The 21,632-nt window shown below is 41.1% G+C and overlaps 1 protein-coding gene across 1 annotated transcript; it reads right to left on the bottom strand.

Annotated features, from left to right (window-relative positions):
* Window positions 1-1,400: 1,400 nt before the first annotated feature.
* Window positions 1,401-18,130, bottom strand: SQLE (squalene epoxidase). Its single transcript, XM_068397103.1, has 11 exons — window positions 17,843-18,130; window positions 15,454-15,706; window positions 14,980-15,160; window positions 12,216-12,312; window positions 8,795-8,908; window positions 6,084-6,255; window positions 5,781-5,876; window positions 5,176-5,318; window positions 2,969-3,065; window positions 2,369-2,456; window positions 1,401-1,593 (listed from the first exon to the last, which is right to left on the bottom strand). The coding sequence occupies exons 1-11, from the start codon at window positions 18,128-18,130 to the stop codon at window positions 1,401-1,403; spliced, it is 1,722 nt and encodes a 573-aa protein (XP_068253204.1).
* Between the last annotated feature and the right edge of the window lie 3,502 nt (window positions 18,131-21,632).

Raw genomic sequence — 21,632 nt, 5'->3', positions numbered from 1 at the left:
TATTCATGATGTGTGTAATTTCAAGAGGGTATCAAAAGTGATATGGTTAGAAAAATATACATACTTTTGCTTCTGGAAAAGAACAGGTCATTTGAAATATCTGTCAAATAAAATCCTAAAAAAGCCTCTCTGCAGATTTTTTTGCACAGTCTAACATCAGATGTATGTTGATGCACAGCTTATGCAATCTGTCATTTTCAAGAGATACAGTCAAAGTTTCGCTGGTACAGAAAAACGTAATGGGTTACTGCTGTCGAGCCTGTTGGCTGCACTGATGCGTGAGTGTTTAGGCAAGCCGAAATCAGAGAGCCACACAGCGACACACAAAACAATCATAAGAAAGGGAAGGCAAAATGAAAATACACAAGAACAAAAGAAAGCATACTGATAAAGGTAACACTGAGACAGTAAAAGATGTGAACTCTTTAGTAGCATGCACTAATTCCTACAGGAAAAAACCCATACTCCAATTATTAAAAGGACACTTCTGTGGTACTTGTCATGAACTAGAAGTAGTATTATTAAAGATTACTTTACTGTCTACTGGAACTAGCCTGGACTGAATTTGTTTCAGCAGATGTGGTTTGTTGCTGTGCTTCAATTCGTGGCAGTGTTAAACTCCAACTGCACACACACACCAAGTAATACAAAACAAAACCTCTACGTTTTTAAAAGGAAGTGAGATGATAGGAAGAAAGTCTCAAACACGTGTGCTTTCAGTACCTGAGTGCAATGCAGGAGCCAACATAACTATGGTTTGATTACTACTTGTTTAAACTAATTCTGGTGTAAAGAATGATTTCACAAGAGCAACACGGCACTTGCAACAGTGACTGAAGTTAAAGATATGGTGACACTTCAAGATCTGAAATCCTTTACGGTGTCCTTTTAAGTGTCAGTAGACCAGTAGCTTAGCTGCAACTGAAAAAGAACAGAGGCAAATCCTAATGAAATAACCCAAATCAAGAATGTTCCAATATTTCACAGTAATAAACAAATTTATGGAACTACTGAACAGAAAAAAGCATGAAGGCTAATAGCAGCATATGGTTTACAGTTTTCACTTTTCAGTTTATTAATATTAGTGGTGCACTCAGCAATGGATCAAGCAAGGAATGAAATTCTGACAAAACTGGCAATTATCATCTACCACGTCAACACTTAGTTATGGTCCTTGTAAACAGCTAACTCCTTGTTGAACTTTAATTGCAAAGAAAAGAATATTTACATATAATATATATGTATATAACCACAAAACCGAAATCAAGTCAAATCCTTATCCAGGGAATTGCATTTTGAAGAGAAGAAAACATAACACAATATTAAATAGTACATGTCCAAAGATTTTGAAGGCATCATGATTTTTGTGTTTTCTTCCTCCAGTCATTTCCCTCTGGATTTTAATAGACTATGTACTTCATTTCAGAGTAAATAAGTGGAAATATTATAGAACAACTCCGGTACAGAATAGCTCCACTATTGAAAAACGCTCGAGGCATGGTGATCCAGGACTCTGACTTAAAGCAAAAATAAACAGCGTACAATGCCACAGCAAAGAAGTGACCAATCAGTACCACTGGTTTAGGAGATAACCTGTATTAAAACAAAACCAGATAAAACACATAAATAAATAGACTGAAAAATTTTCATTTTACAGATAGAGATCTCCAGTCAAGATTACACACAGCCTTCAAATTTAGGCAGCTCTGATCCTGCTGTCTCAACTAAACAAATACAAACTTGCTTGTCTTGGAGCTGCTACACCCCCTGTACTCCTTTCTGCAGTAGAGCCAACGTACACTGCTGCCTTCTCTTCATTTCCAGTAGTCTGTGCTGCTTTTATCAACCCCCAGGGGATTATTCTCAACAGGTTTTAGCTCTCATTCCAAAAAGGGAGAAATATAAAAGCACACATTCTCACATGTTCAAAGTAGTATGATTTATTGTGTGTTCACTAGTTTCTGAGGGGTCATTCAAAACACCTTGATAGTTACCGATTTCCCTGTTCCTTATGCTCTTTTATGGGAGACCTCAGCCTTCACTGTTCTCAACTTGTCAAGCATGAAACATCTCCACCAGCTCCTCTGCTAGTCTGGACACCTCTACCTCATTCACACTCCCATGCCACCTACACTAACTTCTCTCCAACTTTTAGTGGCATTTTTTTACAAAGAAGAAAAAGAGAGTCAGCATTTAAAGACATAGCTTCTAATAAAGAAGGATTAAACCTTTAGCATAATCCTAAAAATGTAAGCTCATGTGGACCATTCTCCCTGTGCAGAGCCGACTGGGAGCCAAGCAGATCCTCACAGAGGCTCACAGTGCTCAATCCAGTTCACATTAACTATTACCAGTGCACTGAACTTACACAGAGAGCAATCCAACAGGACCCGAGACACATTCTCCACCAAGTCTGAAGTAATGGAAACAGGCTTTCTTTAGCTGATGCAAGGAATCTACAAAACGAATTAAAATGATTCAACAAATGTATTCAACACATACCGAAAACTTTTTCAGCATACACAACAGTGATATTAAATCCAGGACTTTGGTAGCTGTTGTTCTGTTAAATTCAGCTGGATTTTGAGCTTGTTTTATTTAAGTAGAGTCTTACAGAATACCTATGTATTCTTTAATACTAACTGACATAAGAATATGTGTTTTGTTTTTCTTTGTTGGTGGGTTTTTTTGTCTGTTTTTTAAAATACTAACTCCAGACTCTCCTTCACATTGCTAAAATTCAGTTTACATAATACTAGAACTAAAAAGCCAGGCAGAGAACACAAGCTAACTCATCAAAATCCTTTGATTGATATATATTTCATATATATCAATATACATATATACATACACATATATACATATATACACACAAACACATGGATACATGCTCATATACATCCTCTTCCCAGGCAAATTTATTTAACAAGTTGTAATTAGCCAGAATTTATCTTTAAAATATATTTACCATCTGTGGCAGCAAAGAGTTCATAAAGTGCCTGAGCAAGAACATTCACTACAAAGGAATGAGATTTTTTTCTTGACCAGTAAAATGTTCTTTTTGCCTGAAAAAGGAAAAAAAAGTATTTCTGTCAGTAAATACAGAAGAGCATTCAAAAGACTCCCAAAGAGGTGGCAAGAGTCATACTCATGTGGAAACGTAGAGTGGATTTAGTGATAGACTAGATGAGTTCCAAGCTAGGTCATTAAGGGACTTTGGAAACTTGTTGAGCCAGTTATCTTGGCTCCTCTTACACTAAATATAGAAAACAAAAAAGGTAGTTCCAGGGTGTACTTCATCGCATCCTATAGTAGGTGGCTGGGTGTGGCAGGTGCACCAGCCCTGATAAAGACCGGGGCCTTCCAACCATTGAAACATAGCAGCCGCTGATTCTTTTCCTGTCCTTACTTTTCACACCCTTACTTTTTGCGCCCTTATGGTGACTGCTGTCACGTACACAGTTGCTGGAAGATGGGGCTTCCAGACAGTAAGAACTGATATGGCCATATATGACCACAGATCAGTTTTGACTAGGGTATAAATGGAGTCCCACCAGAGGGCACTTTGAGTCGGACCGTCTTGGAGCAGTGGCATTGCAGTCAGGGACTCTCCTCTTGGGTTGGGATGCCGCCTAAGGTAATTCCTCGAGGTTGAGAGCCCTCACCTTATTAGGTAAGTGAGTGCACATTTTGGGTCACCGTTCTAAAAGCTTATGAATTCTTAAGTCAACGGTGTAGTATTAGTTTCGTTTGACATCGTGAACCTGTGGTTTACTAATGTTTGTCAGAGTGCTAAACAATTTTGATTAGAATCATAGAATTGTTTTGGTTGGAAAAGACCTTCAAGATCATCTAGTCCAACTGTTAACCCGGCACTGCCAAGTCCACCACTAAACCATGTCCCTAAGCACCACACCTACATGTCTTTTAGATATCTCCAGGGATGGTGACTTAACCACTTCCCTGGGAAGCCTGTTCCACTGCTTGATAACCCTTTCCATGAAGAAATTTTTCCTAATATCCAATCTAAATCTCCCCTGGCACAACTTGAGGCCATTTCCTCTCATCCTATCTCTTATTACTTGGGAGAAGAGACCAACACTCACCTTGCTACAACCTCCTTTCAGGTAGTTGTAGAGAGCCATAAGGTCTCCCCTCAGCCTCCTTTTCTCCAGGCTAAACAACTCGAGTTCCCTCAGCCACTCCTGATTTTTAGAATAAATCTCATTTTGAGTTTATCACCTGTCATATTCGACTTGGTAACTTCTACAACATTTACCTGCCTTGTCTATTTTGTGAGCCTCCACAGCACTGGCGTAGGTCAGAAACTTGAAGGATAACAGCCACCTAGTTCTCTCCGTTGACTGAGAATAAGTAGGAAATAACCGAAAGTCTGAGGTGACTAGCTGAGATGTAAGTATCTGCATTTGGTCAGGTAAGTTCTGTGTTGTCCTCATGTTCAGGGTCCCTTTAAGTGTTTCTCAATTTTCAGATACAGTTTTTGAATCATTTACTTGTGGTCTATAATTATTCTAGCTGTCATTTACCCAAGTCAACAGGCCTAACCCAATTAAAAGCACTAAATAAATAAATGAGAAATCTTATATACTGATCAGAATTTTGGGTCTAAATCTCACTGACAAAATAAACCCAGCATCAACACCGATGGCGCCGATTCCTGGGAAAGAAGGATGTCTTCTAACCTACTACTGTGAGATTAATGCAGCAATCAAGAGGCTCGTGGAGCATTGAGAGGCGTCTTGAAAAACTTGGCACACGTGCTCATTATTCTCCAAGTACCACTCATACCAGTGCAATGGTTCAAACCCATCCAGCTGAAAATCAATCTATGTTACAAATAAGCTACTAATATGGAAATATCAGATTATACTAGCAAAGCATGCTGACTCGACACAGCACACCAGTCTCCTTAAGCAAGACAAGACAGGTCAGGAAGCACAGTTTTGGATCTGCCTTTTGCCACACAGCCATAGCATTCACATATCACAGCTCTGCTTACTGGTGAATGCCTAATGTATGATTTAGCTATGCAAAGCTTTGAAAACTGCTGTGCCTCACTAGCAACTTACATGCCCCAGGGCTGCACAAAACTGAAAAGTGCATCATTAAATTGCAGCAAAAGGTGCCTAAAATAAGTCCAAAATCAAGCTTCACCTTAAGAATGTCAGAATCTTCATAAAGGTCTGGAATATCCTGGAACAAACATCTCCATATTTTAACATCATTTAAAATAACACTCATTCCTCCACCAGTTAGAGGGTGTCTCATATTATATGCATCTCCTAAAAGGAGAACACCTAGGTAGAAGAGAAAAATTAATGGGATACTGCATGACCATTACATAATCTTAGAACTCAAACCCTCTATTTTTTTAAAAAGCAAACTTACTAAGAATGCATTCCCACCAGAAAGTGAGAGAGAGAGAGAGAGAGAGAGAGAGAGAGATGCGCGCACACACTTTTCAAGGTAATCTCTTTCCTTTTTTAATCACATTTTCCTTAAAAAGACCACACTTGTATGAGCTTGAGCAACTGAGTAATTTAAACTTACAAATAAAGCAGGCACTGATTTGAAGTCTGGTGTCAATATAAACATTCCAGTTAAACTATGCCCAAGGTACACATTTTCAAAATATTATTTTTCGTAGAAGAATTATGAGACAGTTGTATTCAACAACAAACATACATCTATGACAACAAAGCCTTAAGTTCCAGAAGAAGTTTATAATGCCTTTTCCCCTTTTATTTCATATTACACACCTTTTTTGTTAACAGCAGAAGGAGGCAAGAAGCTGGCTGGCATAGTCCTTAAACGATCATTCTGAACCGCTACTAAGAATGGTTCCTTTAAGTGATCTGCAATAACCAAATATTTTAGTTACACTACTTAGAGTCTAAAACAATTTGCACACAACCTATTTTAAACTCTTCTTAGAGATATAGTCCTTCTGAGTCCAGTAACTGCGCACATGGAAGAAGCCCACACAGTTCAATGGATTCAATGAAAGGTGCCTTTTTTGACACATATAATTGTGACTATTATGGAAATCTTTCTAGACTTACCAGGTAGTTGTGGATGAATGTTCTCAATCATGTATTCTTTTAAATTTTTTGGCATTTCCCCTCGAATATCAACAAGGACCCGAGTCTCAGTTGAAGAAATCTGATAGATTAGCACTGGACTAGTTTTAGCTAAAACAAGTTCAGCATAATTAGCTTTAAATTGTGGTGCACCCTTAAAAAGGAAAGAAGGGGGAGAAAGATTGAGACTGATTAATGAAAGGATATTAAAACTTCAGATATACAAAATCATTTTCTGAAATACTTTTGAAATAAAATCCCATAGCATATTGTTTGTGTTATTTTTCCTCTTTAAATAAACAAGAGAAGTGTTTTCAAAAAGCAAGTTCTGAACTTCAGTGTAGTTACAACTCTTTTGGCAAGACATTTTAATATTTAGATTGGATATCATAAAAAATTTCTTCACCGAAAGGCTTATCAAGCATTGGAACAGGCTGCCCAGGGAAGTGGTTGAGTCACCATCCCTGGAGGTATCTAAAAGATGAGTAGATGTGGTGGAGATCTCAACTGAGGAAGAATCATAGGGTCCTTAGGTTCCAAAGTAGAGAAACAGGATGCACTTAGGCAGTGACAACTATAGGGGTAGGGACCCAAGAACTGCTGAAGCTCCTCCAAATCAGTGTTCCCAGTCTAGTGAAAGTTCTGTAGTTTTGGTTCCTTCTGCTTAATTATTTTTGCTGTTAATCCAGTGGTTATTGCAGCAGCTGTGGTGGGCAAGACCCAGCCAGGATTCCTACCTGGGTTCTCCAACCACCCAGCTACCAACCTAGATTCTCACTTGCTCTTTAAAGTTTATAGGTCCTGAAGGTATGTATGTACCTGGTTACAAGGTACCTCACCTTCAGGCAGGAGCACAGGTTGGGTATGCTTCTGGAGTATAACACAGAGGTGGATTGACCTACAGCTGCTGACATGATCTAAAACTCAAGATTTCTGCTCCCTGAACAAGTGTCAGAAGCATTGTGAAAAAATGAGTGTCACCACCTTAGCTACCTACATCTTAACGCAAACCAGTCAGAGCACCTGTTTCCAGGGAAGTAATTTTACAAATTGGGTTCGAGCTTTACAACGGTGCCTACCTCTAATCCAGAAAGTAGCGCTATGTAAGATACAGCACTAATAGCACATGTAGCACTACCTTATATGAGATGCCGAAACTTTTTTTTTCCTAAAAACACAAAACTGTTTTCTAAGAACTGGTCTATTGAGTCCAGTGCTCAGTTTAAACTAGCTATGTTGAGTCCTAATCCAGTTTTTTTAATGCTCCTTTGTTCTACTATATGCTTAGATTAACACCGTACTCTATTCTTAAAACCAGAAATCTAACCTTTAAAAAAAGGGTTTTTTTTACATCTGCCTCACAGTTACTTAAGGTTTTTTAAGAGTTAAAAATCTGATGTTGAACTGTACCAAATATGCTAAATCTGGCACAACAAGTTGAGCTATCCTAGAACGGGGATAGTGCATGCATCAATAATTTAAGAGTTAAAAACACAGACAAAAGTTTCCAAGCGCTCCTCAAAGGGATACACAAGCTGATGTAACAGCTGGATAAATATTTAAAAGCATAGTTCTAATTGATTCTGTTGGAAAACATTTAATATTAGAATTCAAGACAGTCCTTAGAACAAAATATCAATAGTTGCTTTAAAAAAAAAAAAATGCTTGAGTCTTTCATACAGACATATTCTGTACGTAAACTTCTGTGCCTCTACTAACAATTATATTTGAGAAGTCTTTCTTGCATATTTCTCCTTCCACTGACTTCTGAACACTTCTCTTTCACTTCAAAAAGCTCTGCTATCAAAGCCCCTTCTGTATGAGTTCCTATGAACAGGTTTTACAGGTACCTATACATTTGGGTGGAAAACAAAACAGAATCGCACCAAACAGTAAACAAAGAGTGAAACAATACATACTGAGAAGACAGCATGTGAAAGTTTCCCAAGGATTGATAAGCCCTGGAGACCAGAAATCCTGTGGAATCCATAAGAGCTAATAAACTTAGGACACCAAGAGTCTGCTGAATCAGTACAAGGCTGCCAGCCCACATTAGCATCAACAGCAGCTTGTGTGACACCACCAAGAGGGTGGTGGCTGCTGTATGAGACAGAGAACACAACATGCAGGATTACACAGACACCTGAGGCACTCTCAAAACACCAACTAGAAGTCCCTGGAATACCACTACAACCTGCTTCTCCTGAGTTCTCCCCCTCTCAGGGTTGGCCTCCCAAGGACTGCCCCAACCGAGGAGCTCTGACTGTAAGAGTGAATAACTCAACATGTATATGAATACTTCTCTGCCATTAATAATTGCAGAGTGATTCTGTTGATAACAGCTTAATGAATAAAAGGTGCTCTAAGAAATATTGTTACCTGTTGTCCCCAGCACAGACACTTGAACTCCTTTTACGGTAAAAGCAATTTACAAACTTTACATACTAAATACAGTAGGGTTTGGTGTCACCTCGCAGTGATCTTTCCGAGAACATTCAGATGCTGCAAGGCCTCTCTAAGACATCAGACCCTGGGAAGTACTTTTCCTCTCATTCCTCAGTGTAGACCACAGACAGCCAGCACACCAAAGCATACGCACAAAGGTACTGAACTACAATGTAATCAGTGAAATTCAGACCCACGCTAAGACGCAGTAGTCTACTGGCTTATATAGTATTATACACAAAAGTTACCTTCAAAATGCAACCAACAAAATGGGATGAAACAGTAACTTTGTTGGAGACCAAGTTTTTTCTAAACTTAGAGAAAAGTCCATCAGCTACAACGGTAAGTGGTGCATGAAGTTCCTGCAGCATGGAAGAAAGAAGGAAAAAAAAGGAAAAAAGAGACATGACATTTTCAATTTTACTTCAGAACAGTGGGAAACAACTCCCAAGCCCTCATTTTCAACTGCACATTAGATGTTCTACAAAAAAATAAGAGGATCACAGACCAGATTTATAATATATGTATTAAGAAATAAAGTATTTTTTGCCTTCCTCATCTTGATATTTAACTCTTATTTCCTCTGTTAGCCTAACAACATGCTCCAGCTTTTTTAGATGTGCATTCAGATAACATAGTTACGGTGACTGTGTAGAAGCTTGGATAAAACAAAGACAAGAAAGTAGAGTAATTGCTCCCTTCAGCCTATAATGCTCTTCAGTAGAAAAAAAAAACAAATTTTAAATGAAAGAATCATGCATAAGCCACTAAACAGCAACAAACTAAAGTGTAACAAACTGAAATGCAGTAAGTGTACCAAGATCTCTTTAAAAGACCAAGCAGTGAACTCTGAGCAGTTCCTGCTATACTCAGGAACTATAGGGCACAAATAGTGTATATAGACAAAATACAAAATATAATCCAAGTTAACTGACTAGGTTCAGCCTGAATGTATGTACAGATTCCTAATGTTTAACACACACACTGTCCCCTAACGTGAGCAAATTATTCCAACCATTAAAATATATTTTTAGGCATTTTATTGTTATAGTAACATAACAACACTATTACGCTAGAAAGCATTTAGAGGTAACTGTTTCCTTCTACCTACAGCTTTCTCATTGTCAGTACTGACCATTAAACCTTGGCCTTCAATAATCTGATACATTTGGCATGAGCAGAAAAAATAGTTTTCCTCTTAAGCTTTTGGGATGTAACTAACAAGGCAAAAAAGCATGCGGTGTTTCATTAGTACTCCTGGAAAATATTTTACTATTGGATGGAAGCATCTGGTGAGCCAGCATGTGAATGGTACATCCCTGTCTGGAGTGGGTTCCCCTACAAGCAGTTCTCTCCTGCACAGGAGTGGGTCTCAGTCACTTGTGACACATGATCCTTACATTGAAGGGAAGTCAGAAAAAATCAGATGACCATAAAGCTGAGTAAACTATACATTTCTGGTCTCTGAGCTTATACAAGTGAGCTCAGAAACGGTTCAAGATAGACTAGAGCTAATTAAGCCTCTTTCCTACAGATTCCTGTCTCAGATGATTGCAAGCTCTAATTATTCATGCAACTAGAGCAAGGTCACCTGCCTGTATGGGTTCCCTGGTGTCTAATTCATGCTACAGTTTTTCCAGTCAACATACCGAGACCTTTCCTCTATTCAGTTGCCTGCTTTTCATAAATTTTGTAACTTTACTTTTAGCATACTGGCTAATTTCAACCTCATTTAAGAGAATAAAAATCTCCAAGGTAATGTGATGGACAACGGGGACAGAGAGAACAGAAAAACAGACACACAACATAGATCAGCCTCCTTTCCTTACGAAAGCAGGCTAAGGAATGCAAACAGCCTTTGGTTTTCTTCTTGTTTCCCTGCTGTAAAAAGTCACAGGTAGGGAAACACAGAAGAAATGTTTAGCAGAAATTTCTTACACTAGATTTGTACAATCGAAGGAGATCTAGGCCAGCAAATAATACAGCTCTTTCCAGCCACAAAACTTCAGCATTCAAAGCAAAACACAAATTTGCTTATCCCCATTACACAGACAGGAAACTCAAAGCCTTGAGAACAACACCCAAGCTGTCAGGAAAGATGTAGGCTAAAACATTGCTCACCTTACTGCTGGTCAAATAAATCATATTTAACATTAAAATAACAACATCATCCATAAATGTGTAAAGCTTAAAAACAAATTTCAAAGCAAAATACACACACTACCTCGCACCAAAACCAAAAACCACCCCCTTCCATGCTGCTGGATGATTAAGTCAGTTGGATTTGGGAAAAAACCCCCGAACACCCTTCCCTCAAATCCTCCCCCTCTCCAAACCCTATCTATCTTTCCAGTACCCGTGTGTGATTAAACAGTTTATTCTACTACAGGGGATTTCCTAATGTTGTTATATCCATTTTATATGACATTAAAGATAGATCAAAGAACAGGACTTGGAACTCCCACTACCTCCAGCTACCTCAGAAGGGCCAAGGATGTTGCTTCCACTCAGCTCTCTTGCAGCTTCCTACTTACAGCACTCTGCCATCAACTGGGCTGAAATGCCATTAGCCTGAGGAGGGTCTAAAACCAGCTCTCCTACATCTTGGGCAAGTACTTTTAAAAGGCTCTTTTACATATGTTTTTATACGACCATTTCCATTTCTAAATGACCTAAAGATGAGAGATTTTGTTAGTAATGCTCAGAGCAGGATCTTCCAACCACTCAGGAACTTTCTCAATCCTATGGGAGGCAGCAGAACATAGACAGGAGATTCCCATCTTCCCCATTAGAGCACATCTGAACACACCGGCTACGTAACTTCAGGCAGCAAAGCAATTTTAAAGCCAACAAAGGGGGAGATTTCAAGTTTAGTTTTTCTAGAGCGGAATGGGACCTACACGGGACAACACAGGTCATTTGATGTAGCTGCCTTTATCTCATGGTTACTTTTAACATTATCTCCTAGCATTTCATCGCCATTGTTTGAATTTTTGTATTTCATGTTTGATTTAGTTACCTTTATCTCATCGTTACTTTTAATACATGAAATACAAAAATTCAAATAATGGCGATGAAATGCTAGGAGTTAATATTAAAATTAATGATGAGATAAACACAACTACATCAAACAAGCTGTGTTGACCCATGTACAGTTGTCCAGTGTAGAACTGGCCATGTAGAGTTGTTCTAGACCCGTTCATAGCATTTAGTGAACAGTTTAGCATTATTTGAGGCAAAGAACATTAATCAAATCAGTGATGAAATTAGAACAAGCCAGAACTCTGGTGGAAGTGTATGTGGAACTACAGACCATTACACACAGGCAAAGCATAAATCTTAATAATTGTTTTTTCCACCAGTAACTCTCAAAAGATTTTAAACTCCAGACATAGCAATATTGAAATAAATAACGAACTGAATTCTCCAGAGACACTGCAAGCAGAGGCTGCACAAGAAGTTATAACAAGAATTCCCATATGCTGGGACTGTATCCACTAGAGAGTAATCTCCCTTTATATTAAAGTTTTTGCTTTCTTGATAATTGCATTATTTCTGTACCAGTGCTCCGAAATAGAGGTTTTAAAATTTTTTTTATATATGTATATATAAACTAACCCTCCATTTTCTCAATAATTTAACAAAGACCATAACAGAAAACTCTCTCACCTTAGTGTCTCCAGTTTCTTTGTCCTTGTACTGAACACCCACAACACAGTCATCTTCCTCAAGCAATTCTAACACAGTCCCCTCAATGAATTTTGCACTGAAATAAAACAGAGGGGTTAGAACGGAATGGAAGAGGATTAATGATACCAACATTTGAAGGCACTAGACACAGAAAACCAGATTTTCACCAATCTTGTGTCTGCCCACACAAACACTTTGTTCAAATTTCACAAAGATGTGTTCTTGTCCACCTTCAGAAGCCCCACTGAACATCAAAAGGTCCTTATCATTAATTTCAGTTCAACACTACCATTTGGTTTGATACTTGAGAATATTCTAAAACTGTAGTGCTTATCTTGAACACCGTACCACTTAGCAGAATCCCCAGTTGTGCTTCAGGTGCTCCACCGCCATGTGAGAGATGCAGAGAGGAGTGTGACACCTAATAATTTAGGTCAGAAATCAGGCAGCTGACTGAGTCTCCCCTGTTAAATGGTGGGAAATGCTGACAGGGTAGGTGAGACCTAATTCCAAGCAGAATTCAGGAGCAAGATCCAAAGTAGCACTTCAACACTTACCATGTACACTCGAGAAAAGTGAGTTACCTAATTCTCGGAGCAGTCCAAAGTAATCTAACCAACCTGTTTAGGAGACAGACATCTAGCTTTTCACCTCAGGAATTCAGGATACACTTTTTTTTTTTTTAATTGTCTATTTATGCTTTTAAAGTTCTGCTAATGCTTATGTTTGGAGTTTAAACTGAGCATCCTCAACTTCCACCTCCCAACCAGGGTGATTTGGGTTTCATAAACTAAATTTCTGTAAACTTAAATCCCTTGTTGGGTCTGAGCTGTTAGACCTGATCCCAGCAGTTCCGATTTAGCAGCTTGAAATGGACACTCTCTCTCCCTCACAAATATTTTCATATCCAGATGGAATTCCACAACTTGGAGAAATGAGCTAAAGGTCCACGTGACAATACAACAGCTTGATATTTTAGGCTCTCAGAGGGAACATGAGCAATTGAATTCATGTCGTTTCTACATGTCAGCCAGCACAGAAATTTCAGAGCAGATCGTGACTCACTTAATTTGCCAGGCAACAGGCAGGTTGGCTGTATCAAAATATGAATGGTTATGCATAAGCACACTAACAGAAACTTCAACAGCAAGGGAATGCAGCAATATGTCAGAGGTTAAGAGCAGGTGAATCAGCGTTCTGCAGATCCTATCAGCTTTAAATTTCTTTTATAGTTGTCATTTCAATTATCTAAGTAAGTGTTCACTTCTTTTTCTGGTTCTCACCAACTATAAAAATAATTGACTAATGATGCCCCACCTCTTTCCTCTGCAAAATTAATTTTACTCCTCTGAAATAAATTCATATTGCCTAGTACTTATGAAGAGGATATATTAATCAGTAATAATTATACCCTATATTTTCACAAGTTACGAGGTGAAAAACGAAGCTTCATGGCACTGGTAGTTCTTGATCTCTCCCGTACCTTAATTTAACATGCAGTTTTCTATGCTGCAACTAAAATGGAAAGCAAACATACACAAAATGAACATTAAAGAGAGTGGAAAAAGGGGAAAGAATTGAATTCAAGCCACAAACATTAGCTTTTACAAGTTTCTGCTTCAAAGACTGTGTACACCTACTGGAGTTTTCTCATAAGTTGAATAAACAGGTGCCCAAATTTCACTGAACTTGAAGCCTCAACAACAAAGCTTTAGCTTTTATAGCTAGTAAACACAGCTGTCATTAACTTTAACTGTACTACAGAGCTGCTATCTTTTAGAGCTACTTTTAGTAATTCACGTGCTGTAACAGGTATGATAGGAGAATGCAAATTTCCAGTTCAGAATAAAGACATGTAAGGTAAGAAGATGATAAACCCACGTTTCCCTTGGAAGCATTATTTAGGGGAAAAAAAAGACAAAACAAAAAAAAAACACCCCACAGAAAACAGCACCTAGAATCTATTCTGTTTCAATAAAAGTTTCCTTCTCATCTCTTGTATTAAAAAAAACCCAATCAGTTAAAGAGGAAATACCAAACACTAATTTTTATTTCATTAGGAAGAGAAGGTGTCTTCAAGATTCTGAAAAACAGAGGTTTAAATAACTGGAAAGACCTACTTCCATTTAGTGCTCCTTTCTAATTATTTTGCTTGACTTCTTATTTTCAGAAAAAGAGAACAACATGCAAATGTAAAAGCAGCTTGATTTCTGACATCACAGATAATGTCAGCGGAAGAAATAAATGACCCTGCTCACTGCAGGAGGGTTGGACTAGATGACCTTGAAAGGTCCCTTCCAACACAAACCATTCTATGATTCTACAATTCTAAGAAATTATACCAGGTTTGCCACTCGTTTCTCGACCAAAGAAGTTTTATACATGGCTCAACGAGAAGAGGTCACTTCTTCTCGTAAAATGCCAAACCCAAGAACCAGTAGAAGAGAATCAGCTCTTTACTCCTGAAATGTTCTCTCACATGGATGGGCCACTACCTTAAAGCCTATATTCCCATAGGTTAAAGATTAACTTGTCCCAAAGGCTAAGGTATGATGTATATACAACTCATGAACATGTCTACAGAAATCATAGCAAGTAACTACAACTGTTCCATTCTCTCAGTCTTGTTCATTGCAGTCCCCCATGTTGGGACAGAGTGGCATGGTTAAGGAATCTCACAGACGCTGGGAATGGGGCTTCTGAACCTCTGGATCCCAACTGTGCCCTTCACAAATTGACTCACTTGGGCTCTGCCATAGCTGCCCTTCGGAGACCCATGATGAACTGGCCGTGGTGAAATGATCTTCCGCTCGCCACGCAGCCATCCCCAGATGTTGGATACGGAATTTCAACCTCCGACTTGCTCTCTCGGTCATGAATTATGTAACCATTTACCTCTTGTGAATCAATACCTTCTACTGTATCTGCAAAATATAAGCCAATAGATGAGTTTAAAAAAGGCTTTAAGAAAGCTTTATTATGTATGAAAAGTATTTCTTTACATAGAGTCCAATTTTCTTAATCAAAACACACATGTTGAAGGATGAATATTATCAAAATGGCAGACTAGAAATACACAAGCAACTTAAATCCAAATATTACGCGTAGATAATGTATTTCTTAATTTTCCCTGTAGGCATGCATTTTCTAAAAAAAGCGTAATTGAGTGTAGTAACTGTGGCATCATAGACATATTTACATTTTGAAATGCACTCACCTTCAAGACCCAAGTCTCTAAGTGCATTAAAACCTCCAGGTTGCAACAATTCTCCAACTATCCTGTCAGGTTCTTTCAGATCCCTCTCTATCACAGTCACCTTCCTTCCATCCCTCGAGAGCACCGTGGCCAAGGAAGAACCAAGGACGCCTGATCCCACAATGATAATTTCTGGATCATAATGGGGCGATAATGTTGCATTTGGAGCAGTCTCTGTCAGGTGTACATCTGATAAGTTTACTTCTCTTTTACCCTTTAGAAAAGAAAGCAAACAAAGTTACATGTGCCGATGTAGTACCATAACCTTGTGAGAGGGCTGACTTTGGACTAGTTCTACTTTGACCCAGGGGACTGAGAGCGCATCGGTAGTTGGAGAGCATCTTCCAGTTTAGTTTTGTCCAAAATGAACTCAGTTGTACTCTACAATGCAACAAAAAGACAACAAGCAGAGAAAAGAAAAAACAACACCCCCTCAAACAAAATCAAGATACTTGCTTAAAAGTGCTCTGCTGATCAAAGACAAACCACTGACATAGTATCAGAGAGACTGAAAGTCAAGTTCCTATAAAAGGCAGTAAGCCAAGGTTGTCCCATGTTCTTGTAGTAACACACCAATGTCTTCATACCGGTGAGCCACTACTACATGGAGGCCTTAGCACTTTGCAATGAAAAGATTCATTGGAAAATGTATTTCTCTTTAATTTTACTGTAAGTGAACCTATCTACCAAAATAACACCTTTATGGTAATACGCAGCATGGAAAAGTGTCAGCAGAAGCAGCTACCTGGGAAATGTTATAAAGAAGCCATCGCAAAATGAGAACTCATCAGACAGTCAAAAGTATAGGCAAAACTACAATTTACCTACATTTAAAACTGTTAAGAACTGACATACATCAGATTACATATGTTACCATATAAACTGTTACCTGAAGACCAGCTATGTTATAGTACCTTCCCAATAGCACCTAATCACATACACTTCAAAGTGAAAAAAGTTGTAAAGGCAATTCCAGTGCAAACCTACAAGTAATTTCTCCAGCTGGTAGAATAGAGTCCAATTCACTCTTTCACAAATGCACTACAGTGCTGACAGTGGTAAAAATATGATTGCATCAGTGAAACAAATGCCCAGAACAACACTGACACCAGGATTTCTAGTGGCATAGTGTCCTGTTTGTATCTACAACACGGCAAGGGTGGGCAAAACTAACTATCTGAATTCAGATAATACAAGCAACTGGGGTAAAGGCAGGCTTTACCAGAAAAACAAAATAAAAATCCAGAGCCTTTGACTTGCAGCCAAAAAAAGTTTCAAGTTCCTTTGGACAAGGGGTCAGTGCCCAGCTGAAAATGCCCAGAAGCACACGGGAAAGTAGCCAAACAGTGCTGACCCACAGATGTACTGAATATGCATGTCCAGTCAGTAGTCTTGGATGGCAGGACTCCAAGCTAAGCTCCAGCCACGAACTACAGCTCTCTCCACTGTCTCACAGTAAGTCTCACACTGGGGTCAGCAGAACAGACTGATGATGTGAGCTCAGGTCCCGTAGCTATTGTACAACCAATAATACAGCAGTAATTTTCAAATAACTCTGTCTGCAGTTATCTAGACAAATGTGTTTTATCCATAAATATTAGGAAGCTAATCACAGAGCCGCAGAATGGCTGAGGTTGGAAGGGAACTCTGGAGGTCATCTGGCCCAAAGCTGCCCCCCCCCCCCTCCCCTGCCCCCCCGCAGGGTCAGTTAAAAGCAGGCTGCCCAGGACCATGTCCAGTTGGGTTCTGAACATCTCCAAGGACAGAGAGTCCACCACCTCTCTGGGCAACCTGTGCCAGTGCTCAGTCACCCTCTCAGTAAAAAAATGTTTCCTGATGTTCAGAGGGAACCTCCTGTGCTTCAGTCTGTGCCCATTGCCTCTGGTCCTGTCAGTGGCCACCTCTGAAAAGCACCTGTCTCTGTCCTCTTTGTGTCCTCCCTTCAGGTATTTATATACATTGATGAGATCCCCCCTGAGCCTTATCTTCTCCAGGCTGAACAGTCCCAGCTCTCTCAGCCTTTCCTCATAGGAGAGATGCTCCAGTCCTTCATCTCTATAACAGACTGACAACTGATGATTTTCTGCTAGCATAATAAACCTTTACTACAATTATTTCTTCAAACACTTACATTGGATTTGACTCTACAAAACCCCTGACCTGTTACTTAAGTAAGTTTCCCTGTTTCTTTTGTCATCCAAAACTAATGCAAAGCATGACAAATCAGCACCCAGCATCTAAAGACAAACCCTCTCCAACCCTTTCTTAGCTCCTTTCCCTCACCAGGGCAGAGGGTCAGCAGCCAGAGGGAGCAGCAGGATGAGCTGTGCCACATTTGAATTGAACATACCTTTCTGGATTTGGGCTGTTCGACTTGTTTAGATCCTGGAGTGGGTTTGGCCCAGAAGAAGCCAACAAGTGGTAAAGCTGAGAGAACATCAGAGACCATCCCCAGGTGGGTCTTCTGCTGCTGCTGCTGCTTCTTGGGCCCCCTGAAGTGGTACCTGTACGATAGCAGCAAGCCGAGGGAGAAAAACACTAACACGGAGAGTAGCACCTCCTTATTAGCGTAAGTCATGAGGTCTCCGCACTTTTTATACACGTAGATGAAGGAGGCAATACCCAGAAAGGTCCACATCGTGAGGGGACTGGTCACTGTTCCTGCTTGCTTCCTCCAAAGCTTTCCCGTCGACGGATGCTGCCCAAAACGTGTTTTTGGCAACGTATTAAAAATATATGTACAGAAACGCAAAGACTTCCTTTGCGACGGAAGGGAGGGAGATCTCAATGGAAAAACAAGCAGCTCCACAAAACCCTGCAGAAGAACAAGCCCCACCTCGCTGGGCTGCCACAGGAGCCCAGAGAGAGAGGTTCCAAAAAACCGGGGGGAGGGAATCAATGCAAACCGCCGCCTTAAAAACCACCGAGCCCCGCACAGCACCTTCAATAACGCCCGCCGCCGCCCGCCCCCGCGATGCTCGCGGAGCTCGTCCCCGCCGCCGCCCGAGGTCACCCCTCCGCCGTGCCCAGCCCCGCCTCGGCTGCCGGGAACTGATGCGCCTCCGTTGGCGGCGATGCAGCCGGAGCCTCCACGCCCGGTGAGTGAGGCGACGGCGCTGGGACGGGGCCGCCCCGGCCGCGCCCGGGCCGCGCCCAGGCGGGCGGAGGAAGGCTCACACGCCCCGGGGGCTGAGGGGGGCCGCGGCTGATGCTCTACCTGCTCGTGTCAGGGGCCCCCGTCAGGCAGCCGCCTCCTCCCTCCCCCCGTCCCGGTTTGCCCGCCCGGCGCCCCGGACCCCGGTGGCGCCTCACAGCGACCACGGCGAGTGGGGAACGAGGGGCCGCCCGCCGCGGGGGGGCTTATGCTAATGAGCAACCGCCTTCTCGTAGGTACCGCGCGCCCCGTGCCTTAGCGGCAGCTGGCCAATCGGCGGTGCTATGCCGAGATGGCGCTATGAGCAGGCGCCCAATCCGAACGGGGAGTAGGCGGGGCTTGCGCCCGCCGGGCTCCTAGGGCGATGTGACGACGTGCGGAGGGCGGGGCGGGAGCGCTGGCGTTGCCATGGTCACGGGATGAGGGGCTGCTGCTTGTCGAGGCGGAGGGACCCCTCAACCCGGCCTCGCTTCCCTGCGCCGCTGCCTCACGGCGGCCGCGCATGCGCGCTGCGAGGGGTGCGGGCGGCTGCGGGGAAGCTGAGGGCAGCAGGCGGGAGCCGGCGGGCAGCCCGCGGGGTGCCAGACCCGTGGGAGAGATGGGAGGGAGGTGAAAGATAAGAAAGACCCCCTGTGCCCCAGCCTCGTGGACGGGAAGGGGAATTTGGAGATTTGCCTCTGGGATGATTTGTGTGGCAGAACAAAACGAACAAACCAGAAATAATCCTTTTTTTAGCATTGAGCTCCTCAGGGGCACACACCTGTGGTCCTCCCTTCTCTCCGTGAGAGGGACCTTTCTTGGGCTATGTACTTGTCACAGCACACCACCACTGAACACATCTCTCTATTGCAGTATATTAATACTTAAAAGTGATGAAGCTATGAAACACGTCAGGGCTCCGCTCCAGGCAGAACAGATAAAAGAATGAGCAGAACCAATCACATGCAGATGGCGTGAAAGGAGACGAGATCCTTGAAGTGGTAAAACTGAGTGGATTTTGAAGAGGGGAAAAACGTTTTGTAGTTTCTTATGCGGTAAAAAGGAGACTGAAAACAATTTGGTAGACTTGAATGAATACGGGTGAAAACAGGAGCCAGTAAGAGAAGGGGCTTTGGTTCATTCATCAGATCAGTCAGTAAAGGCTAGAAGTAAAGATCCTGTGAGGTAAAGAGATCAAGCACAGGTTTTTCTATATGGTAAAAGACACGGGTCTCATTCAGCGATGGTGGTTATTCCCTCAGTGATGAAATGAACTCTGGTGCAGCAGAGGCATCCGTAATCATAGACATCTACCTGTAAAAACGTGTTCACAGCAGGAGCCGCTTTTCCCCAGTTTCAGCTAGGGTTATTACAGCTGTCAGCAAGTTTTGTGTTTAAACCACTTGAGACTGAACCTTTTAAATACATCTGCACTTGATTTCCTATGTTCAGTTTACTAATGTTCCCTGTGCCTGCTAAAAATGCCTTTTTTAAAATGGACTGAGCTCCACAGAGTCACTCAGTATGTTGTGAGACCAAATTACACTGTGTATAACCCTTCTGGGCATTTCATGCTAGAGACAAAACATAAGAAGACCCATAGCCTTTAAGTTACTGGAACCAACACAAACCTTCTAAAGGCTAAGACATGTCAACTGACATACATGAAACAACAACTAATGAAAATAATACCAGAGTAATGCAAGTGCATAGACAGAATGGTACCAAGGACCAGAACAAGCTTAAGTGGCTAGTAGAAAGGAGGATGGTGTTTAAGAAAACAGACTGAAGCAGAATTATGTGAATGAAGATAATGATATGATGATTTTAAGATTAGAGTAAAATTTCATCTTCCGCTTTACTGCAAACTACCCAAAACCCTTCTTCACCCGCCCTGGATCCTGCTTTATGCAGCTGTAAGGTTACTGGTGTCAACTCGGTGATGACATGTAAGTGTAATCCACTACAGAACATCAACTTTCTGTCTGGTCCAAGTCACCCCATAGCCACTGCGCCTGAGCCGGAGGAGAGGGCAGTAATTAATAAGTGCCTGGTACAGGAAGGAGTGAGTGTGGGTGTCTGTTTGGCTGCAGGCTGTAATTAGATCTTATTAGGTGACCAAGAAAACTGCACGTTTATTCTCCTTCCACCCCAAGAAACCACCTTCTGTTGATGAAATACTCATGCAAAATGTCTTTCAGGATTATGTAAGTTGTGAGTCATTTTTCTTGATACTTATATTTGGAGTGGTTGAAGCAATTGCAGAATTCCGGTTTTGAATGCAGCACTCATAGATGCGTCTGTTCAAGGCTCAGGTGTTATCAGAACATTTCTGTATTTCTAGCCAAGACATCGAAAGTTGGTGGCTTCCCGCTACCTCTTCATTTACTCTCACTGTCCTGGCTATGGTGAAGAGCTTGACATACTTGCATTTCTTTGTTCACTGCAAGAGCTATCTTTTGTTGCTTACATTGTTGTAAATAAGAAGGTATTTCTGTACTTAGGTAGAGCTACTGTTTTTTTTACTATGGCCTTATTTTCCAGCTTTACAAAACAACCCCTTTTTTGTATTTATGTGCATTATTGAACTTTGTTAAGAATTTTGTTCCTAGAGTAAGACACTTCTTGCTTCGCTTGTGAAGCACGGTCAAGATGACTACTATGAAACATCTTTTAATGATTTAAATCTCACAGTGGCAAATATGAACAGGCTGAAACAAGAATTTCTAAATTTCCATAACAACTTCACAACCAGGAAATAAAGGCACCCGAGAAGAGGTTGGAGTTGAGCAGACTTTTCTCTTAGCCCTTCTCCAGAAGCAGCTTCACTCAGGGAAATGCTGTTTTCAGACTTGGACAACCAGCAGTTGGCAGGGCAGCAATGTGATGTTGGAATAACCAGAAATGGTTGGCTGAACTCGCAGGGTATAAAAAACAAATCACTTGATGAAGACTTTGCTGGTTGTGCAGAAGCAGGCGTCATATATATGTCATCTTAAGATGCAGA

This window comes from Nyctibius grandis, chromosome 3, assembly GCF_013368605.1.
Source record: "Nyctibius grandis isolate bNycGra1 chromosome 3, bNycGra1.pri, whole genome shotgun sequence".
Taxonomy (NCBI): domain Eukaryota; kingdom Metazoa; phylum Chordata; class Aves; order Nyctibiiformes; family Nyctibiidae; genus Nyctibius; species Nyctibius grandis.
The sequence above is the reverse complement of the archived record's forward strand: the minus strand, read 5'-3'. Positions and strand labels throughout refer to the sequence as shown.